The 23,190-nt window shown below is 59.1% G+C and overlaps 1 protein-coding gene across 2 annotated transcripts in view; it reads left to right on the top strand.

The window, feature by feature from the left end:
• Positions 1-682: 682 nt before the first annotated feature.
• GRB10 (growth factor receptor bound protein 10) overlaps positions 683-23,190 on the top strand; it is a 78,187-nt gene continuing 55,679 nt past the window's right edge. The window contains exons 1-2 of one of the 2 annotated variants that reach the window (XM_058678152.1): positions 683-919; positions 20,434-20,601. In XM_058678152.1, coding sequence (XP_058534135.1) covers positions 20,577-20,601 — 25 coding nt within the window. In that variant the 5' untranslated portion in view covers positions 683-919; positions 20,434-20,576. Of the gene's footprint in view, positions 920-8,218; positions 8,651-20,433; positions 20,602-23,190 lie in introns of those variants that run through there. The other variant, XM_058678153.1, reaches the window with a different exon arrangement.

Genomic DNA, 23,190 nt, shown 5'->3' on the forward strand with positions numbered 1-23,190 from the left:
ATGACTGTTATTATCCCATTTGTATTATAATTCTGACACGGAGACATTAATAATCCCGTTAAGGACAACGCTTTTCATGGATTCAGGGGAACCCATTCCACGCCATGGGTCCCTGCGTAGGGCCGATTACCTATGGTGTGACCGCTCCAGAAAGCTCCTGCGGGCCTCACCGGCCCACTGCGAGGATGGGAGCACCAAGGCTTGCCAGCACCCAGAAACACAAACAAAACATCCAGGGGCCGCGTTCCCAGCCCCACGCACCCGCGTGGAGCCCGAAGCAGCTCTCCAGTCCTGCGCCCCGCTGCGCCCGAGTTAAAGGATTTGGCCGCAACAGTGAAGACTTTTTGAGTTGCAAACAATTCGCTTACAAATTGCCTTTGGGGACGTGGGTCCCGGTTTGTCTTCCGCGGGCACGGCTGCTCGGGCCCGGGCTGTCGCTCCTCGGGGCGATGGCGGGACAGAGAGTGGGGCGAAGGGTCCGGCCCGTGGCCGCCCGGCCTGCACCCCGCGCCCCCGCGCCCCGCCCTGCGCCCGGCCAGCTCCTCCCGCGCTGGCTGCCGCCGAGCGGTCCGGGCGGCGGCGGCGGCGGCGGCGGGAGGAGGAGCAGGAAAGGCGGCCGGGGGAGGAGGCGGAGGCGGTGGCGGCGGCGGCGGAGGCGGCGGGCGGGGCCGGGCGGGTTTAAAGCCCATCGAGGGGGTGGGGAGGCCCGGAGGAGGCAGGAAGGGCAGGGCGCGCGCGGAGCCGCTGGAGCCGCTGGAGCCCAAAGTTTCCGTGCAGCCTCGGGCCAGCTGTGGCGGTGGTACCGCGGGACGTCCGGGACCGTCTTTCGCGTAGTCTTGTGCGCGGAGACCCGTGCCCGCCGCCCGGCACGCCGAGTGTCGCCGGTGGCCACGCGGAGGGAGGAGCGGAGCCGCGGCAGGTACGGAGTTGGGCGCGCAACGGCGCAAGTTACTTTGTGGTCCGCGCCGAGGCGGCCCGGGCCGGCATTGTCTGCGCGCTGCCCGGCCGCGCCGGGACGCCCGGCCCCGCCGAGGCGCGGCGGGCGGAAGGGCGTCGCCTGCGGGCCGGGGGGCTCGGGCGCCCCGGGGCGGCGGGACGGGGCCAGGGGCGCGGCGGAGGCCACCGGGCTCTCCCCGCTGCGCCCCGAGGGTTCCCGGGGGGGCCCGCGTGGAGAAGCCCGAGCGGCGCGGTCGGGACCCGTCGTGTCCGACGCCGCCGGCAGCTCGAGGGCTGGGGCAGGGCGGGGGCTTGCGCTCGAGGCCGCGCTTCGAGGGCCGCCACCCCCACCGCATCCCACCCCCACCCCCACAACCTTCTCCGCGAGGGTGGGCGCCGGGGAGCCCCCGGTGCTCTGGCTGCGCGGCGGGGGCCGCGGTGCGCGCGCCCGGGCGGCCCGCGGCGGTGCCAGACACTCCCCAGTCCCGCGCGCGCGCGCGGCCCAGCCGCGGCCGGGGGCGCCTTGGTGCCGGGTTCTGTTGATGACCCCGTTCCCCGCCGAGGGGCCCCGCGGATTAGCCGTGCGCCGGCCGTGCGAGCGTGATAAGAGCGGTGCGGTTTGCAGGAGGAAATTTCTGATGCAACTTCTCCGCCTCGCCGGTCGCTCCGCGAGGCCGGCCTGCCCCGGCCCTGGGGCATGTGCCTTATGGAAATGAGGCTGCTCTTCACTTTGTGCTGTGCGCCTGCTTTCTTGGGGATGGGGAGAAACTCCGGCTGCGGGGTCGCGCGCTGCGCCCTGGAGGCCGGCGAAGCGGGGCGGGAGAGCCACAGGTGACTCCTTTTTTTCCCTTGGGGTCCCGGGCGCAAGAGAGGTTTTTCTTGCGAACGGTGGTGGCCGGGTTCGTCCCGGGGATGCGGACCGGGGCCCCGAACACGCAGCGCGAGGTGAGGGCGCGCACCCGGTTGCACAACGCCCCCCCCCATCCCCGCGACCGGCCGCCGTTTAAAAGGCCAGGCCCAGAATACTTTGTTTCTGAAAACGCTGATTCAGCCGTTTGGAGCCCCTGAGTTTCAGACATGGAGCTGCGCGGGGCGTCTCGCGCGGCCCGACTGAGCACACGTGTGGCTGGCGCGGCGCAGGCGTGCACGTGGGGCCGTTTGCACGGGAGCTGCCCCGCGGTACCTTTTTTTTTTTTTTCATCCCCAGGAGAAGGATGGATTCTGCCACCATCCAGGGAACAAAGTGTGTTTTAGGAAGTGTTTAGTGGAGGATGAGCCCTTCGCTAATGCCCTTCCAGGAATGAAGCTCGCCATCTAGGGTTTTTTTCCCCGTTTTTAACAAAATGCAGACTCTGGGATTAGTATAGAGAGCAATCGAATGAGTTTCCCTGGAAGCCCTTGAGCCGGTCCCCGGGTTGCGGGAGGCGATCTGAGGACAGGGTTTGCCGGCCTAGCCGCCTGGCTGCTGTAACTGAGAAGCAAGGCTCGGTCCTTGGGCCGCGCTGGAGTTTCATGAGGCGCAGGCCATTGCCTGCTGGCTTTTTGTCCCCTCGCAGGCCTGGAGCCGAGGCTTGCCCATGCTCCTAGGGCAGGCATGAGGCCTGCGCCCCTCGCTGCAGGCGCTCCCAGGCCTGGTTTTTGGCCCCCCTCCCCCAAAAGTGCCTCCACCTGGGAAAGAGCAGCAGTTGGCGCAGAGGCGGCAAGCCCCGCCCGCCGCTCGGCCAGAGAGCCCAGGGGGCTCTGAGCCTTCAGGGGAGGGCCCCAGCCAGGCTGCCACGTCAGCCCTCCTCACACTCCAACATGCAGCTGTTCTGGGAGGGTACGGTGGGGGTCTCCAGCACTTGGTGAGGAAAGCTCAGGGGCTCTCCTAAGTCATCCCATGTGTTTCACCCCTGGCTTGCTCCACGTTGGCTTTCGCTTTGTGGACCGGGAACGTGGAGCTGGTGGGATGGAGAGCCGCCTGTCCGGGCTTTGCATGGTGGCGGCCCTGGGCCAGTTCCAGCAGCCACGTCTAGTTCAGAACCCCGGAGCTGGCTCTGGGTTTGGAACCTGCCTGGGCCCAAGACGTTATGCTGTGCTTGAACAAAGACCTCTGTGGGGCCTTCCACTTCGTGCTGGGGTGGGAGAATTTCTTCTCGGTTGGAATCTCTGCTGAAACTGGAGGCTTTGGAGGGGGATCCCTTTAAGGAACCCGTTTCCTCGAAATTCCGTCCAGCCCTGAGATGCAGGGGCAAGGAAAGCCCACAGAACAGGATGTGCCTGTGTGCTCGTCCGGGTCTGCCTGCCAGCCTGGCAGGACTGGCACTCAGGGATTTTGCTCAGCTCTCGGGCCTGTGCGTTTGCACGTTTGCATAATCCCTGTGACTGTTTCTGGCTGCTAATCCAGCGCGGAACTGCACGAGCTTACAACCACAAGGAAGAGGAGGGGGGAGACTTGCCTGGTGTCTTTCGTTGAAGTTATCAGCCGTTAGGTTCAAAACTCGATACACTTGTGCCCACAGGTTTTCAACCTTTTTGTTTTTTCACTCCCGCTTTTTGACCTCACTCTCCCTTTGCTAACTTCTTAAGGTAGAACTCCAGGGTCTGGCTCAAGTTTTTGCTTCTTGCTAGAGACATTGTGAAGCTAGCTGTTTCCCTCTAGGCACTGCTTTGACTGCACCAGCACGTTTGGATGCTGTGTAAGCAACCCCCCCCCCCCATGAATTGCAGCTCAGGAGCGAGGTGTTGAAGTGACCCCGTTATTTCCGGGGTTTGCATCTGCAGGGTCTGTGTGCAGATGGACGTGTGTCCTGTGCTCCGTGGCTTGGAGCAGCACAGCTGAACTCATCTATGAGGAATGAGCCTTCGGGGCCCCTTGCGCCATAGGACAGCAGACTGGCCCTCTTCCTGGACAGAATAGGGTGTGGCATGACACAAAAACCAGGCTTGGAGTTAGCAGAGGCAACCTCAGATAGACTAGGTGCCGCTGACCTCCAGCACTGGTCTGCTCCCTGCCCCGTCTCCCTCCACCCATGTTCTGCAGCTTTGGGGGTCTTCAGATCCCTTGATTTGGGTGAGTCAAGTCACAGGGTGGACTTTGTGTGGCTGTTGTGAGCACTGGGGGACTGAACCAGTGGCTACGAGGTCTCTCTGCCTTAGAGAAGCCTAAACGGCAGGTGAGGGAGGTGGCTGTGTGGGCTGAGTGGACTCTGGCCGCCATTCTATCCTGAGGCGGTGAAGGGAGAGGGCGGAAGGGACAGAGGGGCGTCTCCCTGGACTCTGGATACCTCTGGATGCTCCTGATGCCTCAAGCTTCACTTCTCTGATGCGTGTGCCCTGTGGCTTACTTATTTAATTTTGCAAAAAAGGATTTATTCAAGAGCCTGCAGTTGAGGACTGGGAAGTGGAGCCTACTCTCCCAAGTGGGTGATGATAACCCCATTGCTTGAGTTAGAGTTGCTGCCTTGTAGGGCCCACGGGAGCATAAAACTGGAGTCAGGAGTCGGAGCCCAGCAGGTGAGGTGCAGGTTTTCTGGCTGGTTAGACTACTACCGCTCTTCCCTATGCAAGTTTCACTCCCAGAGTCTCTAGACAATACCTGTGCAAAAGTTTATGACATCAGATACACACATGCTACAAGTAGACACTTCTACACCCTGATACTTTGTTTCACGCGCAAAATGATTTAAAAGGTTGTATAGTATTGGTTAAGACTCTCCTATGTCAGAGTGACTGGCTACGTTTGTGATTCCAGCTTCCTACTAGAGCTGCTTGGGAGGCAGTCCCATGGCGTTCTGGGTTCCTGAGTTTGGTGGGCCCAGCTCCTGGTGTTGTAGCCAGATGGGGAGAGAACCAGCAGATGAAAGAGTCTCTCTGTGTCTCTGCCTTTCCAGTAAAAATGGAAATAAATAAAGCTAAGAAAATATAGTGTATTAAACTACTTTAGGCTATATCCAAAGGTATACAAATACATTTCCTAAACCTGTGTAGAAAAGTAGAATTAAAAGAGGGAGTTTATTTTGTTTGAAAATATTTTTAATTTCGTCTTCTTCATGATCTGCCTTTCCGTGAACTTTTTAAAGACCCCTTGCATATGAAAAACCTGCGTTTCATGTTTACACTTGGTTTCCGTCCTCCCGAGAGCTCACAATATGTGTGCAGATCCTCCGAAGTCTACGGAAACCCGAAGTTCTAAAGGCTTTGGGAGTTTCGGGTCTGGGATTGGCAGCACGGGATTAGGGTAGCAAGTTGAGCTTCCCCGTGGAGAAACCCTTAGCGGCCCGGTTAGGGAGCCGTGCCGTCTCCGAATTCTGGCGCGCATCTAGTCGCCGGCGGCGGTCTTCTGCGCAGCAGGGCGGGCCGCGCATCCGTGCGCTGGGAGCTGTCCAGGGCCTGCTCGCGTTCTGCTCTAGCGGCCGGTTCCGCTACCCGGCGCAGTGCCTCCTCCGGCCGCTGCTGCCTCCTGCAGAACCCTGTGGGTCTCCCAGGCCCTCCGCAAGCTCTGTTTAGAGAGAGGCCACGACAGAGCCATGGCAGAGGCAGGAAAGGCTACGAGAGCGTGCCTGTCCTGGTCCTTCTGAAGGAGTGTGCAGGCTCGCCCCCCACCTGCCTGAGATGTCCCTCCTGGTCACCCGTAGGCTCAGCCAGCTTCCTGAGACCTCAGCTCCCAGCTGCTTCATCAGGTGACCTGTGCTTGTTGCTGTCAGTCTCCCTGGAGGAGAGGGTGCTGCCGAGCTGCTTGCTTGAGACCCTCTGCACCCATTTTGGAGTGTCAGGAGCCAAGTCTTGTCTCCACTTCCCATCCGGCTTCCTACTGATGTGCTGGAGAGACAGTGGGGAGGACTTGAGTTCCTGCCATCCACATGGGAGCAATGGGAGGCATCTTGGCACTTGGGGTGTGAGCTTGGGGCAGTTACGCAGATTTCCAATCTCTTTCTGTGTCCCTTGCCCTCTGCCTTTCAAATAAGCAAATATGTAAGTAGATCACGAAAATAAAATTTAAGAAAATGAAGTGCAGCAGCACATGGTATCTGAATGCCTGGGAGCTGGTCTGTGTGCTCATGGATGCCGTCCATGCCAGCTGGGGTCTCTTCCTGTCCCAGCTGCCTCTTGTGCTGACCATGAGGGCCTGGGGAACGCCATGGGCATGGGCCCACACAGCCTCGCAGGACATGAAGTCTCCTCCTAGGCTGTCTGTATGTACTGGTCACGTCTCCCTTGCAGCGTACGCAGCTATGTGGCTCTTCTTACAGTCGCATTAGCTAATCCGCCAGATTTATCTCTTGGACGGGTTCTCTCAGGTGCCCTTGGCAGCAGGGCCTGCGTGCAGCACATATCCTGGACAGCCTGGTCTCTGGACAGGCTCTGTGCTCCTGGGAGTGCCCTCTGCTTTGCCCTGGGACCTCACGGCTTCTTTCCGGCGTGTTCCCAGAACTTGGTAAAGAACTTGCCAGAAAGAGCTTTTTAAGAGGAGGTGCATGGGCTGTACCTTGGAGGCCTCTGCTTTGGGCAGCCCCTGCAGGTGGCTGTGGTGTGTGGTGCATTGAACACCAACCAGGTCCTGGGAGCCAGGGCTGATTTGCTGGGGTCATCCTTAGGGTTCTGGGAGGGGATGTGAGGAGCACAACCAGGTGACCGTCCCTCCAGCTCCTCTTGCTTGCAACCCTACTTCACACATTTCCCGAGGCCTCCTGGACTTCCACTGATTGCATCTCCACCCGTGGGCTTGGCTCAGGGGGCTTTGCAACTGCCAGATCTTGATGCCTTGAAGAAGGTACCCTCCTGCTGTACTGGGCTGGTGGTGTGACCGGTGGCCACCAGGCTTGGGCCGCATCTCCTTTCATCTGTCTCAGGAGGTGTGTGCTGAGTGACTCACACTCAGAAAGGCGGGAAAGTGGGTGCCAGAGGTGGTGCATGGTCGGGAGAGCCAGGGCCCAGGAGTGAAGCCTTCTCACTGGTCTCCCCGTACCTCAACCAGTCCTGGGACCCGAGTGGAATTCCTGGCTCCTTCCCATCGTGTGGGCCATGTGTATGTGTAAGGACACATGCCACTGGCCAGGGAGGAAAGAGGAGGCCTTGAGGACACGGGTTCAAGTGAGGAGGGCCCCTTGGGTTTGGGTAGGGTGCTCTACAAGTGGCTACTCTCAGAGCTTGCCTCAACGCAGCTTCCATCTGATTGGCTTCACCATATGAGAGCTTCTGCCTGTGGCCTCTCCTGTGGTGTGGTCAGCAGCTGGGGTAACGGGGCCTGGGCTGGCCTCCAGCACTTGGTGTCCTGGTGGGACTCCCCGGTTTGTGCCCTTTGTAGATGGCACACAGGTCCTTGTCTCTTCCGCCATCCACAACATCCAGCTGTCCCTCCCTCCTGTGTGGCATGTGCACACTTGCCAGTGACCTTGAGGGAACCACATGTAGCATCTGCAGCCCGCCCTCGTCTGTGGCAGGCTAGGCGGGTGCTCCCTCGGCCTCTCCAGGCAGAGCTGGATAAATGGCTGGGTGGGGATCGGTTCTGCATGGCTCTGTGCACACCACCTTCGCGGGATCACGCAGCAGCTGCGTCGTCTGAGGCTGCATAAGCAACCTGGCGATGACGAGGGGTGGATGGGAGTGTGTGCGCCGAAGGTTCCCTGCCAACCTGCCACTGTTTCCAGGGAAAGGACTCGCGCGTCCTTTGGTTTTGGTATCCATGGGGGCGGGGTGGGGGTCCTGGAACAGCCTCCTGTGCGTGTGTGGAGTCACAAACGCTCATCATTCTTGCTTCCTTTGTTGCCGGCTTCTCCTCCGCACCTCGCACAGACGCTGTGCGGGGAGCCCCCCTCCCCGTGGTCCCCCCACCCTCTATCTTGGGGAGCCGCGATGTCCCCGTCCAGGAGCGTGTGGCGGGGCAGCTCTCACACGGGCGCTCTGCGGTTGCCGTGCGGCTGCCGTGGTGCTGAAACGGCGAGCGGCCGGCGCGCTGGCCGCGCAGGGACCCGCCCTCTCCGCGCGGCCGCGGGAGCTGCCCGTGGTACTGCCGGCGGTGACCTGCCGCGAGCCGGAGCGCTCGTCTGCCGCGCTGCGGGCGGACATGGAGGACTCGGCCGCCAGAGCGACCGGGATGTGCGTCCTGTCCCTCTCTTGGGCGGGGGGCCGTGGGGTGGCGTGTGGTGGGAGGGGGGAGATGGGAGGCGGCGCTGCCGGGAGCCCGAGGTTCTTGGGGGTTGCCATGAGAACCAGGGATCCAGGGATTGGGCAGCAGAGGGCCCCCGCCGGGCCTCGGGGCGTGGCCGCGTCACATGGGTTGGTCCTGGGGTACCATAGTGCGCAAGGGCGCGCGGTGTTGCCCGCGTCTGCCCGGTCCTCGGGGCTACCGGGCCCGAAAGGCTGAGGAGCGTGGAAGGAGGGTGCTGGCACCTGTGCGGTGATGGGCGTGGGTCCGACCGGCCGCGCGTGCGGCCTGCATAATCTCCCGCTTGCCGGGATGGCGGCTCCGGAGGCGGCACCGGCCCGCTGGGCGTGTTAGCGCGAGCTTGCCGCGCCGGGTGGTGGCCCGGGCGGCCCCGCTGCGGAGCTCCGCACTGCAGGCCCTTGGTCAAGGCCGAGCCTGGGCGCCGCCAGCGCGATCCCGCGGCCGAGCGCTGTCCATGCAGAGCGCTGTCCAAACGCTGGGAACTGCCGGGCGCCGGAGCCCTCCCCGGGCCAGCGGCGCGCACGCAGCGACACCGTGCGGCCGCGGCTGCAGCGGCCGGGTCCCCAGGTACGCAGGTGCACTGCACCGTCTGCAAGGCGCGGGGTCGGGGCTGGAGGTGGGGCGCGCTGCGGCTCCTGCGGCAGGGCAGCGGGAGGGCCAGCCCTGCGCGGGCCGAGGGACCCCCTAGGTCCTCGGGTGCAAAGAGGCAGGGCCGCGGCCGCAGTGCGTGCCGCATCGCTGCTGTTGCCGCTGCCACCGCTACCGGTGTGGCCGCCGCCACCGCGGCAAGAAGGGCTTATGTAACCTTTCCCCGCGCCTCGGCCGCGGTTACGTAACAAGTAGTAGCGGCCCCGGCGCGCTCCCGGGACATGCACTTCAGACGTCGGTGGTGGCGGCAGCGGGTAGCGCCGGTGCGCGCCAGCCTGGGAGCCGTGGGCAAGGGGATGCAGCGTGCGGCAGGCAGGGGTGATCTGCCCAGCCGGAGCTCCTGCCGCGAGGCACCTCGTGACTTTGCACCCTTTTCCACAAAGCCAGTTCCCTAAGCGATGCTGCGGGTAGCACAAGGGATTCGTGCGGTGGAGATGGCCTTGGTTTTGTGCCGTTGACCGAGCCGAGCACACGATGGCGCCAGGAGGAATGGTCCACCTGGGCCTGTGAGCGGGGCAACTGGGTTGCCCATGTGCACGCCTGCTGTCCTTGGTCAAGGGCCGTCTGCCCTGTGGCGGCAGAAGGGTCCCCTCGCACACGGGTGGCTGCACCTACAGGTGGTCGGCCACCAGGCCAGCAGTCAGAATGGAGTGGGTTCTGTCAACGTCCGGCGGGGAGCTGCCTTCACTTGCTGCCTAGTTGGCTTGGTTGGGGTCGCCCATGGTGGGTGCAGCCTGCTCAGCGGATGCAGAGGGGAGGTGGTGGGCAGGGGCAGATGTGTGGGGTGGGAGAGGGTTTTATTTTTCCTGCTGCTTCAGGGAACGAAGAAAGTGCAGCGGCTCCAGATTCCAGGCTCCAGGCTCGCCGCTGAGCGCTGAGGCACAGCCTTGTGGGCTGTGAGGCCAGCGCCGAGTCCCTGCTTGTCCCACCTGGCCCTTCCCCGGGCCCCCCTCCGGAGCATGGCTAACAGTGGCTGCCCTGTGAGATGTGTGTGCTGATGCTGGTGGTGGGAATCGCAGTCAGGGGAGGAAATGGCTGTCTCGCTGTTGGTTCAAAGAGAGTGAAGCGAGTTCCAGATTGGTAGAATAAAGATGTGTTATTTTTATTCCTGAATCCTCCGCTGAGGCTTTCCATCCAGCCCCGGTGTAATTCCCGCCCAGAATGGGGCTTCTGAACTTGGAGAACACTGTGCCTTTTGAGTTTTCGCACGAGGCGACATTTAGACTGCAGTCTGCCCTGCACGGTCCCACAGCCCTGTGGGCCCGCCATGGCCCGCCAGCTTCTGGGGGTTGAAGCTTACTTGTGCTCACTAGGGACTGGGCAGGAATGTATCTGGAAGCTTGCCCGCCCCCCAGGCGGGCCTCATCTTCTTTTCAGACCTGGAGGTTGTTCTGGGGGAAGCCTAGGGTGAAGGGGTGGCCCCTCTCGGACCCCAGCTTGCCTGTGTGTGATTTTGTGTGGTCGCTGGGCCCTGCTCCCACCTGTGTAGCTGACTTCAGGTCTGAGACCTGTCCTGCTTGGTTCTTCGTGGAGCAGCCCCGGGGGAACTTGGAGGTGGGAGGCAGGGGTCCTAGGCTCTGGGGCTCGTCAAGGGCTGAGTACGGCAGAGCCAGGGAGCCTGTGTCCCTCTGCTCCTGAGGGGGAAGTCAGCCGGGCCCCAGTGCTCCCCCCAGAGCACCCTGAGAGGGCACTGGGGTCTGCAGAGCTATGGGAGGCTGAGATCGTGGAGCTGCTGGTGTCGATGTGCAGTGTCACCCAGCACACCTTGGCAGAGCTCAGCCGGCTACTGGGCTGGTCTCCGAGACCACCGTGGGCTGTGATCTGCCCTTGAGTGAGGTGCCTGTTGGGTTCAGAGGTCCCTGCTTGGAGTGGCACCATTTGCCATCTTCTCTGAGCACATGGAAGCTGTCTACCCTCAGCAGGCAACTTGAATTGTACATTTGCTCTTTCCCAGGCCAGTGTGATGCCCTCGGCCTCTTGCGCTGCACTGGGTCCCCATGTGGTGGTGCCCTGTGCGCCGAGCCTGGTGTGCGGTGGACCAAGTGCACCCCGTTCCTGGGCCACCTGACCAGGCTTTTCACTCAGTCAGGAGGTGTGGAAATGACCCACCGAGGCCTGACCCCCAAGCCACGTCAGCACCTGCTCCGTTTCCATGACGACTTATTCCGGTTTGTTCTGGTTTATTCCAGAACAGTGTTCCCTTTCCCTGGCCCTGTGTTGAGTGGGCTTAGGTCATTTCCACACTGCCAGAGTTTAAATTAAAATAGGCAAGGGAGATGTTAACCATGGCTGGGATTGGGGTGTGGGGGTAGCAGGCATTTCTGGGACCTTTGTGCTCTTGTCCCCCCTCTTTTCTGGGCCTCCTTGCGTGGTCCCCGCCCTTGGAGGGTGACTTGTGGGCTCTAAGGGGTCTTGCTGGTTCAGGGTGCCCCAAGCTCCAACCTGGCATTAGTGGGGTGAGAAAACGCTACGTGTACATGTGGCCCCTTTGGTGACCTCCTGTCCCAGGTTATGTGAGTGACACTTTCCATCTGCTGCCCCCCAGGTGCCCACAGTAGATGAGGTGGGTGCAGGCTGAAGCCAGAGTCCGGACGCCAGGTTTCTGGTGAAGTGGCAGGGCCCCAAGCACCCATGACCCACTGCCTCCAAAGATGTGCATCCAGAAAGCTGAAGTGGAGGTCGGGAGGCAAGGCAGGGGGCTCCCACCCTGTGCTTGGATACGCGATGGCGGTGTTCCCAGCAGCGACGTGACCAATGTGCCCAGGCATCACCGGGGAGAGTGCTTCTGAGTTGTGCCGATGGTTTGCAGCTGCTGAGCCGCCCCGTGAGCCCAAGCGAGTGCTCAGTGCCCAGATAGGATGAGGATCACAGGGAGGCCCCTGGAAGACTGGGCAGAACTGCTCCCACTGTCGTGCAGCACATGCTGCAGGGGCCAGCTGGTGCTGTAACTTGTTCCTGCCCCGCTTAGATTGCAAAGAATGAGAACCTCTTGCATTTGGGGGAGGGAGGCATGCGGTCCCAGGTCCTAGGGAGGGCCAGGCCCTCCAGTGGACACTTGAAACCATGGACAGCACTGAGCCCTGGGCACAAGGGGCCCTCTCAAGGTCATGGGACGTGGACTTAAAAAATGGGTTGTTCTGGTGCCAAGCAGCTTTGAGTGCCGGTACATGGACAGTCGTGGGCCAGCACCTGGAAAGTGGACGCTGGGAAAGAGCACCTGGGTGTTGTGGAGTCTCATCAGAACAAACCAATCTTTTACTCCCGATACAAAGTATCCTTATCTGCTGTGTTCCTTCTTCCATGTGTACCCACACTGCAGCTGAATTGATGAGTTGGTCAGAGACTAGCCACAATAATGCTGTAGGGTGATTGGAACACTGTGCTGCCGTGATAGTTGCATGGATATGGGTTGTTTCTCTCAGACCTTGTTGTTTCATTTTGGCACTGCTGTTGCACTAGTAGTTTGATGATTAAGGATGTAGGAGTGTTTGAACGGCAGCATGGTGGTCCTCCAACTGTGAGCCCCATAGTCCAGGCAGCTGTGAGTATCTGATGTGTGGGTGGTGTGTGTGGCATGGATGATGTAGTGTAGTGTGTGTGGTGTGGATGTGTGTGACATGAATGGTGTAGTGTGTGTGGTGTGGATGTGTGTGACATGGACGGTGTAGTGTGTGTGGTGTGGATGTGTGTGACATGAATGGTGTAGTGTGTGTGGTGTGGATGTGTGTGACATGGACGGTGTAGTGTGTGTGGTGTGGATGTGTGTTGACATGGATGGTGTAGTGTGTGTGGTGTGTGGATGTGTGTGACATGGATGGTGTAGTGTGTGGTGTGTGGATGTGTGTTACATGGATGGTGTAGTGTGTGTGTGGATGTGTGTGACATGGATGGTGTAGTGTGTGTGGTGTGGATGTGTGTGACATGAATGGTGTAGTGTGTGTGGTGTGGATGTGTGTGACATGGATGGTGTAGTGTGTGTGGTGTGGATGTGTGTGACATGGATGGTGTAGTGTGTGTGGTGTGGATGTGTGTGACATGGATGGTGTAGTGTGTGTGGTGTGGATGTGTGTGACATGAATGGTGTAGTGTGTGTGGTGTGGATGTGTGTGACATGGATGGTGTAGTGTGTGTGGTGTGGATGTGTGTGACATGAATGGTGTAGTGTGTGTGGTGTGGATGTGTATGGCATGAATGGTGTAGTGTGTGTGGTGTGGATGTGTGTGGCATGGACTGTGTAGTGTGTGTGGTGTGGATGTGTTGACATGGATGGTGTAGTGTGTGGTGTGGATGTGTTGACATGGATGGTGTAGTGTGTGTGTATGGATGTGTGTGACATGGATGGTGTAGTGTGTGTGGTGTGGATGTGTTGACATGGATGGTGTAGTGTGTGTATGGATGTGTGTGACATGGATGGTGTAGTGTGTGTGTGGATGTGTTGACATGGATGGTGTAGTGTGTGGTGTGTATGGATGTGTGTGACATGGATGGTGTAGTGTGTGGTGTGTGGATGTGTGTGACATGGATGGTGTAGTGTGTGGTGTGGATGTGTGTGACATGGATGGTGTAGTGTGTGTGGTATGTGGATGTGTGTGACATGGATGGTGTAGTGTGTGGTGTGTGGATGTGTGTGACATGGATGGTGTGCATGCTGAACTGCAGACTGAATCGTGGCCCAGGCTGGGTGGGGCAAAGTAGTGCACATTTTGTCAGTATAGCATGCAGTTTAAAACTTACAAATTATTTATTTCTGGAGTTTTCCATTTCCTATGTCAGGCTGCAGAAATCTCAACCGTGAGGCCAACACAGTGGCTCAACTGGCCAATCGTACACCTCCAAGTGCCAGCATCACTTATGGGCACCGGTTCGTGTCCTGACTGCTCCACTTGCAATCCAGTTCCCTTCTTATATCCTGGGAAGGCAGTGGAGAATGGGACCCTTCACCCACATGGGAGACCAGAAGAGGCTGATGGCTTCTGGCTTCAGATCAGCGCAGCTGTGGTCATTGTGGCAATTTGGGGAGTGAACCAATGAATAGAAGATCTTTCTGCCTGTCCTGTAAATCTGCCTTTCCAATGAAAATAAATACATCTTTAAAAAATAAAAACATCTCATCTGTGGCCAAGTAATGACTGCAGTGATAAGCATGTGTTTGTCACCCATTTCTTGAAGGAACTGGAAAGTTATATTCCTGAAACAAGGCGACCGTAAGGTATCTGGCCACAGCGTCTTGTAGTGTGCGTGTTGAGCTCTAAGACACTGTGTCCATGGTAACCTCCAGTTCTGCAGGTCTGACCTGGGCTGCCACACTGCTCACTGGCCCCCACATGGCCCACTCTTTGCACAGTAGGATGAAACGCATTTTCATCTTTGGTTTCTTTTTCTCTAGGAATTTTCTGAAAAGGCACACTTTGTCATGTAAGAGCAATTATTGATTGTGCTATTGCTGAAAGATTATGTATTTTGAAAAGTTACAGTGATGGAGGGAGAGAGGGAGAGAGATCTTCCGTCTGCTGGATGTTACAGGCACTGCTTGGCAGGAGCAGGTGCAGGGTGCTGGATGGAAACTGGAACATGGAACATGGACTGGCATCCACGTGTATGCTAATGTCACGGGCAGGGGCTCTACGGGTTGAGCTGCACTGCCAGCCCTGTTATTACTTGGCCGGTCATCTTCATCGGGCATGAGTAGCCATCCGGTATCCTAAATGGCAGTTTCAGCTGTGTCCACGACCATTCTCAACTGGTTATAAATGTTTGTGTCGACCCTTCCTTCGACATTTGCCTAGGCTCCTAGGGGCTTCCTGCTGTTGGTTTCTGTTTTGCTCATGAAGGTGCGATTCTCTCGGGAAGGTCTGAGGCAGCCAGGCAGCTCAATCTACCTTCCCAGTAGGGAGCCTCTGAGCTGGCACACTGATGTCTTTTGGAGTCTCAACCTTGCAGTCATGGACAGGGGTGAGATCATGGGGGGCTGCTGGTCTGAATGTCCCCTTGAAGTTCTGGGGTTCAGAAAATGTACTTCATGAGGCCGATGGAGCTCCTGAGAAATACAGGCACAAAGCCACACGTGGATATTGAACGGGGGCCTTTGCAAAACAGCCTCGGGTACTGCTGTCACCACACACCTGTGAGTGCCCTCATCACGGAGTGGGTGGCTCCAGCACGGGGAAAAGAGGGAATGTGTGCCTGCGGCTCCAGGGTGGTGCTGTTGGAGATCAGGCAGGCACTCCCAGACCAGTTCCTCACCACATGGGAGCTGCACTGGGGGCAGGGACGGCTGGTGACCGGGGCACCAGGAAGGGGCCTGTGGCTTCCTGGAGGTGGTCCTGGTGGCTCTCGGGGGACATGCCAGTGAGCTCTTAGACAGGCACAAGGGCTGTCCTGCTGCAGGGGAGTTGACCCTTGTCACCACGTGGCAGAGCTGCTGGCGGAGCCATGTCCTTGTCCCCAGCTTTGCAGGAGGCAGGACTACAGAGCCCTGACCTTCAGTGTTCTACAGAGGGAATCCCTAAGGAGCCGTCGGGGAAGCTGCCCGGCGTCTCTAACCACGTGTGCTAAAAGGCAAGAGAAGTGGACTGAAGCGGCTGCATGAGATGTCTGGGTTCAGGCCTGACTCTGTTCCCTGCCAGCTTGCTGCCTGAGAGGCAGCAGAGCCAGGCCCATGGGTGACAGTGCCGGGGGGGGGGGCACGGGGGCCACCAGAAGGCAACACCAGCCTGAGACAGGCAGCCTCAGAGGGGCTGCTGTGTGGGCTGTGCTCAGCCAAGATGGGACTCGCGGGCTCCAGGGCCTTGGGTGTCCTGCTCGGGTGGGACCTGGGTCAGAGCCTGGCTGGTGGCCGAGAGGAGGAGTGCTTGCCCTGCGGGGCTGTGCATTGCTTCAGATCTGTTCTTGCTTTTTTGGGAGGGAGGGGCGGGGGGATGAGATTGTGTGTTTGGTGCTTGTCCCACCCTGGGTTGTGAAAGCAGAGGGTTCTGCACGTCGGCAGTGTCCGTGTCAAGGCTGCTTTGGAGTGCCGTGCGCAGCAACAGGTGAGCTGTGCTGGAGCGCCAAAAGACTCAGGAAGGGGACTTTGTGTGCGATGACGTGGCTTCAGGGGGCCAGGGTGGAGAACAGCAGTGTGGGCGCTGAGTTCCCTCTGAGATTCATAGGAAGGGGGCTCCCCCGCAGCCCCACAGCTTGGACTCTGCCCTGACTGTAGGCGGACAGCCCCAGAGGGAGCTGGTTTTTCTTGCAGCAAGGGTTTCGCCAGAGGTCAGCGTCCAGGTCTCCATCTTATGTCCCAGTCTTTTGAGAAGGAAATGTTTGCCCTTTATAAACCCCGGTGTGAGGCTGAGGCACACGGGACGTCGACATGTGCAGCACTGCGTGGCGCCGTGGCTTCAGCAAGATCCGCTGTGCCGGACTCGTTCCCCCGCCACTGCAGCCACACCAAAGAAACCCCACTTTCTGCCTCCAGAAGGTGACCCACAGACCAGGGCAGGATGTCTGCAGGCCTGGTTTCTCTCCGAAGCGAAGTGAGTCTGAGACTCTCACTCTACATTGTGCCTTACCAGTCTGCTGTTTAGCGTCTGGATCACGTCCCATGGCATTGTAGCATTTATTGTTTAGCTGTGGGACTCTTGGTGGCTGGTGAGAAGTATTCTGATTGTTGGGCTCTGGTGTGTGTGTGTAGCTCTTCTGGGTGCCTGCTGTCGGCTCCTGGGGGAGGGAGGGGGCGCAGGGTGGTTGTGCAGTTCTTGCACAATGGTGGTTCGACACTCAGCTTTGGAAGGAACAGCTAGCTGCTTCCATCGTGGACGCACCATTCTGCAGTCCTGACAACAGCCAGGAGCTCCAGCTTTTCACATCCCTGCCAGTACTTGGCATTTTCCTTTTTTTATGGTTCTTGATAAGAGGGAAATGGTGTCTCATTGTAGATTTCATCTGTTTCATGAACACACTCCAAAAAGTTTGTGGAAGTTTATTTTGCTGCAAACAATTTTTAGAATCCGTGTGTATGAAGAGTCTTCAAAAGTTCGTGGCAAATGCATATTATAAAGAAAAGTTATTCACACTAGAATCAATCCGTGTTTTAATTCTTCCACAAACTTCTTGAAGTATTTTTCTTTTCTGGGTATGAATCCATGATCAGTTTGTGATGTACAGCTGTTTTGTGCCTCTCTGGGGTGGTGTTTTCATGGTTCTAGTGCTGTTCTATGACACTCAGCTTCTTTATTTTCTTCTTTAGTTGCCTTTTTTGGTGTCCTGTCTGATAAGTTATAAAACTCAGTTCATGCAGATTATGCTTAGAGTTGATAATTTGATGGTGGCTGCTGCCGTGTGATGGTGGCTGCTGCCGTGTGATGGTGGCTCTAGTGCCGTGTGATGGTGGCTGCTGCCGTGTGATGGTGGCTGCTGCCGTGTGATGGTGGCTCTAGTGCCGTGTGTTGGTGGCTGCTGCCGTGTGATGGTGGCTCTAGTGCCATGTGATGGTGGCTCTAGTGCCGTGTGATGGTGGCTGCTGCCGTGTGATGGTGGCTGCTCTGTAGATTGATAGGTAGCCATTGACTACTGCATGAAAAGCCTTGAATCTTGAATGAACTTCGGCCATATGACTCTCCCAAATTTTCTGTCTCAGGGTTGGGCTGGTGCTGATAGTGCTGATGCCAAATGGGGTCCCCAACACCCCCCAGCTTTTGTTTGGTCTCCCTGGCCTCAGCAGCAGGTGTGGGGGACCATGGGCCTTTTGTCTCTCCCTGCCTTTGTAGTGACAGGAGAGTGGGTCTCCCGCTGGCCACTCGTGATCTGCAAGGTGGCTGGTGAGCTGCAGGCCTGGGCTAGGGCCCTGCCACTCTCCTCCAGGGCAGCTGGCTCGGTCCCTGCGTCAGACGGCAGGGAGAGGAACACGGGATGCTGGGTATCAGCAGAAGCTCTTTAGTGGGTGGGTGGTACGGGGGCTGCTGGGTGCCGACCCTGTGTTCACACAGGGGAAGAAGCGGATGCAGCCAGGGCTAGGGTATGCTTGGGAACTGGAACTGCTGGATGTGTGCTGCCCTCCGCCTGCCTGTCCCCCATACATGTGCTTTCAGGAGGCAGAGAGATCAAAATTCAGTGGCTTAGAGCCCTAGGTCCTACCAGCAGCTTGAGACACTTCAAAGGCACTAACCCTGCTGGACCCCTGCTTGGAGCTGGCCCTGAGGCATGGACTGGAGTGGAATGGAATGCCTGGCCTGCTGCCCCCACGCCCAGCTGCACGGGCCGTGTGCAATGGGCTGAGGCCAGCCAGCCCAGCTCCAGCTTTGAGCGGGCCGTGTGCAGCAGCTGAGGCCACCCAGCCCTGTGGGGCGGTGTGCAGCAGGCTCAGCTGCCACGTGGTCCTGGCCAGTGATGTATATTTGTGCAGCCAAGTCTCAAGGTCTGAAACTCAGTATTGTTTTAAGAAAATCCTTGGAGGGGCAGGGCCCCCTAGGTCGGTACAGTGCAGCCTCCCGCAGCAGCTCTGCCCTAGGCGTGGCTCCCACGCTGCCTTCCCACTTTCCTGTGTGTGGGGCTGGCTGGGGGCCCTGGAGCAGAGGGAGCCTGTGTCCCCTACAGGTGTAGTCCTGGGGCCCCGACAGCTCTGCTCGTGGAAGGAAAGACGCCTGCAGAACTTGTGGCTGTTCAGGGTCCCTGTTTACTGGTGCTTGCTGACCGTTTTAGAAATTAAGGCAGGGATTTTAGAAAAACATTTATAACTGTTTAAAAAGAGCAGTGATCAGCTCATTCTATTGCAGTTAAATGTCTTTTGTGAAAACAAAGGGAAGCGAGACAGGCTGCCCGTTTGTGTGTCCCCCTGATGTCAGTCTTCATAGATGGCAGCTGGTCTTTCCCGGCTGCCGGCCTCCGGTCACATGTCATGTGGCCTCCAGAAAATTCCAGCACCCTCCCCAGAGGAGGGGAGACAGATGATCTGTGAGATAATTTTGGCTCCACCAGGCTTGAAGGGGTCCTGGCCCCAGGGCTATGCAGCAGGCCTAGCCAGGCTCCAGGTGAGAGGCCACTGCAGGTAGGCACCTGTGTCTGGGGCTGGGGAAGAGGCCCAAGAGGCTGTGTCCTCGCCTCCCCAGCCCCCGCTGCCTGGGGCCCACCGTGCACACCTGTCGCTGTGAGGATGGAGCCGTGCCCGGCGCCGTCGCGCCTGTTGGTCATGCCAGCTGCAGGCTCAGCGGCTCGGGCCTGTGACAGACCCCAAGGACGCCGCTCACACCAAATAAGGGAGTGCATAGCTCTGCAGGCCTGGGGGCCCCTGCATCTGTGTCCTTTTTTGGACTGCGCTCTGGCTGAGGCCTGAGCACGCTAGTGCCAGAAGCTGTCCACCACCTCGACGGGCTTTGGTTGAGACAGCGGGAGTCGCTTCAGGGCCTGCTTCCCCCTGGCTGTGAGTCTGGGGGCGGAGGCCCAGGCGGAGTCGGCCATAAAGGTGCACGGCGCAGCTCAGAGGGACTCATGGTATGGGCGGCTTTGGTGGTCTCCTCCCCCAGCCTGTGTGTCTGTCAGTGCCCCAGATACACACAGTGGACAGAAGGATTGTCTGCCTGGGGCGCCTGGGATGCCCCAGCCAGGAAGGCTTGGGTGAGCTGTGGAGGGGAGGGGGTTTGGGGGAGTCTCTCCTCTCCATGCTCTGGGTGCACATGGTCAGAGGCCCAGTGAAACCCTGCTAGTGCACCTGGGAAGGCAGCTGGGAACACTCCCTTGGACTCGGGTCTTGTACCCACATGGCAAACCCGTGGCAAACCTGGGTGAAGCTCTTCCTTTGGCCTGGCCCAGCCCTGGCCTTTGCAGCCATTTGTGGATTGAACCATCGTGTCTCTTTGTCACTCTGTGTCTTCCACTAGCTGCAACTCTGCCCGTAAGAACTAAGGTTTTTTGAATTTATTTTGTATGTGTTTATTTTTAATACTGATGAAGTCCACCAGTGCTGAATTGCAAACGGTCTCAAAGCAGCACTGTGGTTCAGAGCTCTTGGGTGTCGGGTACCTACAGCTGCCCGTGAACTGGCACTGTGGCAGGACAGGCTGCCATGGAAGGGACGCGTGTTGCTCTGTGGAGCAGAGTGCGGTTAGCTACAGGGCCATACCGGTGAAGGGGAAGGCTGGGGAAATGACCACCGTGGGGCTTGCATTTGCATGGAGAAGCTTTGGGGTCTGTGGGAAGGCCAGTTTCCCTCTGAGGTCCATGTGCTGCTCCTGCACAGCCTGCGCACCCACGGGTGCGGTCCTGGACTTCTGGTCCAATCCTGACCATGTCAGTCAGGCTGGCAGAGGCCTGGGGGCCTTTAAAGTCCAGAGGAAGTTGGGGTTGCTTCCTGGGGGTGTCTCCAGAAGTGTGGCTACAAGCTGCTGTTGTGACTGTGTTAGTAGCTCTGGCTGCAGGGCAAGAGCCTGCCTTGATGGTGGGCTCAGGGCAGCCCCCAGGCCAGCCCTGTAGGCCATTACCCAGGCAGGAGGAGTGTGGTTGGGGGCAGGGCTTTTCAACATGCTCTCTGTTGCTCTCCCTGGTGGGCGAGCCCAGGTCCAAGGGGCAGAGGGAGGGCAGTTGTGTGTGCTGGCCCTTGACCCCTGCAGAGGTCAACGCCCTGGGGCCCCTGCGGGACGTGTGCAGAGGTGCTTGCACAGCCCCCCCACATTCTCATTTCTGGGCATTGACCAGAGGTTGAGGACTGCCTCTCCCCCTCCCTTCTGCAGACCCACGGACGCCAGCGCCGGAAGCTGCCAGTGCTTGCTCAGCCTTGATCCGGGGAGCCCACCAGCAGGTGAAGGTACCGCAGACCATTGGGAACCAACTCGGGCAGCCCAGCGGAGACCACCAGGTAGCCGAAGGGGTCAACATGGACCAGGCACGAGCACACAGCAGTAAGTGACTGTTGCCTCTGTGGCAGAAGGGGGAGAGCGTTCAGGGGCTGGGGCAGCCTTGACAGGAGGCGGTGGGGTGAGTCCCAGGTTTTCTCCCAGGTTGCAGGAGCAGAGCAGAGGGTGAACCAGCGGCTGCTGCCTTCCCTCAGCCCTGCACCCTGGCTTCCCCAAAGTGTTTGCTCACCTCACAGCTGCTGCCTTCGCTCAGCCCAGCACCTTGGAGCTGCCCTGTTGGACGGGGTGGAGGGCTAGAGTGCCGTGGGGAGGGCCAGGCATGTGCCTGGAGGCTGGGAATCACACTGGAACACCCGGGGGCGCCTTGCACATGAAAGGACCTGGGGCTTGGAGTGCCATGAGGCTTCAGTCCTCACACGGCTGCCCTCCTGCCCCGCAGCTGCCCCGAGTCAGGGTCCGTTTGGTGGCGCACTCAGGGGTTGCTGCCCTGAGTCTGCAGGGAGGGAGACACCGGGTGTCCTCGTCCCTGCTCTGTGCTCTCCCAGAGGACCTCATGGCACCTGCTGGGCACCCAGGGACACAGGGAGGGTGGGAGGAGCCAGAGTGGGGGCTCATAGAGCGAGCCATGTGGAGGCCACCAGATGACACTGAGATCAGTTGCCGCTGCTCAACTCTGCAAGAGTGACGAGTCCACCGGTTACTATTGGTGTCAATCCCTTCCTGACTGATTCCTGTCCCTGAGCCCAGCCCCGGCTTCCTTGCTGATGCGTGTATGGCTCTGCCCCCATGTCAGCACCCTGGGAGCTCCTCACTGGGGGCAGAGGTGTTGCCGTCCCAGCTCCTGGCAGGTCCTCTGGGGGCTCTTGTTCCATAGGCAGTGCCACAGCTGCCTGGCTGGCCTTGGTGGCTCCACATCCACGGAGACTAGTCCGGTAAGGAGGGACCCTGACCCTATCTGTACCACCCGACTCGCTGCTGGGATGGCTCAAGTGGTAACACATGCTTCACATCGCTGGCGTGTGGGGGTCTGTTTTGTATTTTTATGTCTTGAAGCCTCTTAAGGTTAGATACATAAGGAAAAAAAGGAGGAAAGGAAAAGAAGAGAAGAAACCAGGGGCCTAGGCCCAGCAGCCAGTGTCCGGCCGTGTCTGGACAGAGCAGGGTCTGTGCCCTGTGCTCATGTGACCCAGCCTGCAGCACTTAATAGCCTCATTGTGTTGAGGTGTAGAGTGGGGATTTCTCTGGGATCCCTGGCCAAGGAGGGCCAGCCCTGTCCAAGGGCCAAGGGTGAACAGCGGGCACCCAGCGTCCAGAGGTCGGGTGAGGGCTGGGGTGGCATGAGGGCACTGGCACCTGCAGCCACCCCATGCAGCAGCTATGCCGTGGGACTCCTGGTCTTCAGGAACCTGCCGAGAAGTCCGCAGGACCCTCTCTGTGGCCCGAGCCCTGTGGGGCAGGCAGCAGCATTCCCCACTCCCATCCCCCGTTCCTGAGCAATCCTCACTCTGCCAGTCCCAGGCCACCTGTATTCCTGTTGCACAGTAAGGGAAATCGAGGTCCAGCAGGATGAGCAGTGCCCAGGCTACCTTCCCCCTCCCACACTGGTGGAGGCAAGTTCAGAGTCCCTTCTGCTGCAACCCTCTGGGCATGCTCCCACGAGCTTCTCATCCTGTAGGGCTGCGGTGCCCTGCCCTGGTGGGTGCTCTGTATACAACTCTCCACTAAAAGGCAGGGTATGGTTCCGGCTGGGGGGTACATGGCCTCCAGGCTGCTGTGCAGTCGGAGATGGCCGCAGACCTCCGCTTCCCAACAAGGCGAAGGGCTGAGCCACAAGGGGTCGGTCTGCCCCACTCTGCCCGGTGGGGGGCAGGGACAGGAGGCCAGCATCGCAGGGAGCACCCAGGTGGATGACTGGGAAGACAGTGGAAGAGACCCAGGTGAGTACTCTGGCCGCTGGACAGACTGAGTCTGGCCGCCATGGCAGGTGCTACGGCTTGCAGTGCCTCCCCAGACTCCTCTGCTGTGGTTCCTGCCCTCCAGTGACTGCTGAAGGATCGTGTGTGGGCTGCCTCCAGGGGTTCTGTGTCGTAAAATGTTTCTATTTGAGAGAATGATGGAGAGAGGGAGGGATGGGGAAAGATACACAGATGGGTCTCTTAATGGCGAGTTCATGTCCCAGATGGTCACAGAGGCCAGGGCTGGGCCAGGCAGAAGCCAGGAGCCTGCCCCTTCATTCTGCTCTCCCAGATGGGTAACAGACCCTGGGCCATTTGAGAGGCAGTAATGATTGTCCTGTATCAGTCAAGCATGGCTTGCCTGGCCACACTGTAGGGGGAGTCAGCATGGCTGGGCAGCCTGGGTTTCCCTCCCTCGGGTAGACCCAAGTGCTCGTCCTGTGGTATGTGGTGCCATGATGGGAACCCCCACACGGTCCTGGGGGCACAGCCGCCTGAGTGTGCATGCTGGAGCAGTGCTGTTGGCTCCGGAGAGTATGTTGCACACATGAAGGGGCCACTCCGCCTCCTTGCTCAGTTACCGTTAGTTTATTTTGCTAGTGTTAGGAAACGTTTGGACGTGGGTTAAGATCGCGATTTGTGCTGATGCCATTTTGGCTCTTGCTGACTGCTGCCACCC

This window comes from Ochotona princeps, chromosome 20 (assembly GCF_030435755.1).
Source record: "Ochotona princeps isolate mOchPri1 chromosome 20, mOchPri1.hap1, whole genome shotgun sequence".
NCBI classification, from domain to species: domain Eukaryota; kingdom Metazoa; phylum Chordata; class Mammalia; order Lagomorpha; family Ochotonidae; genus Ochotona; species Ochotona princeps.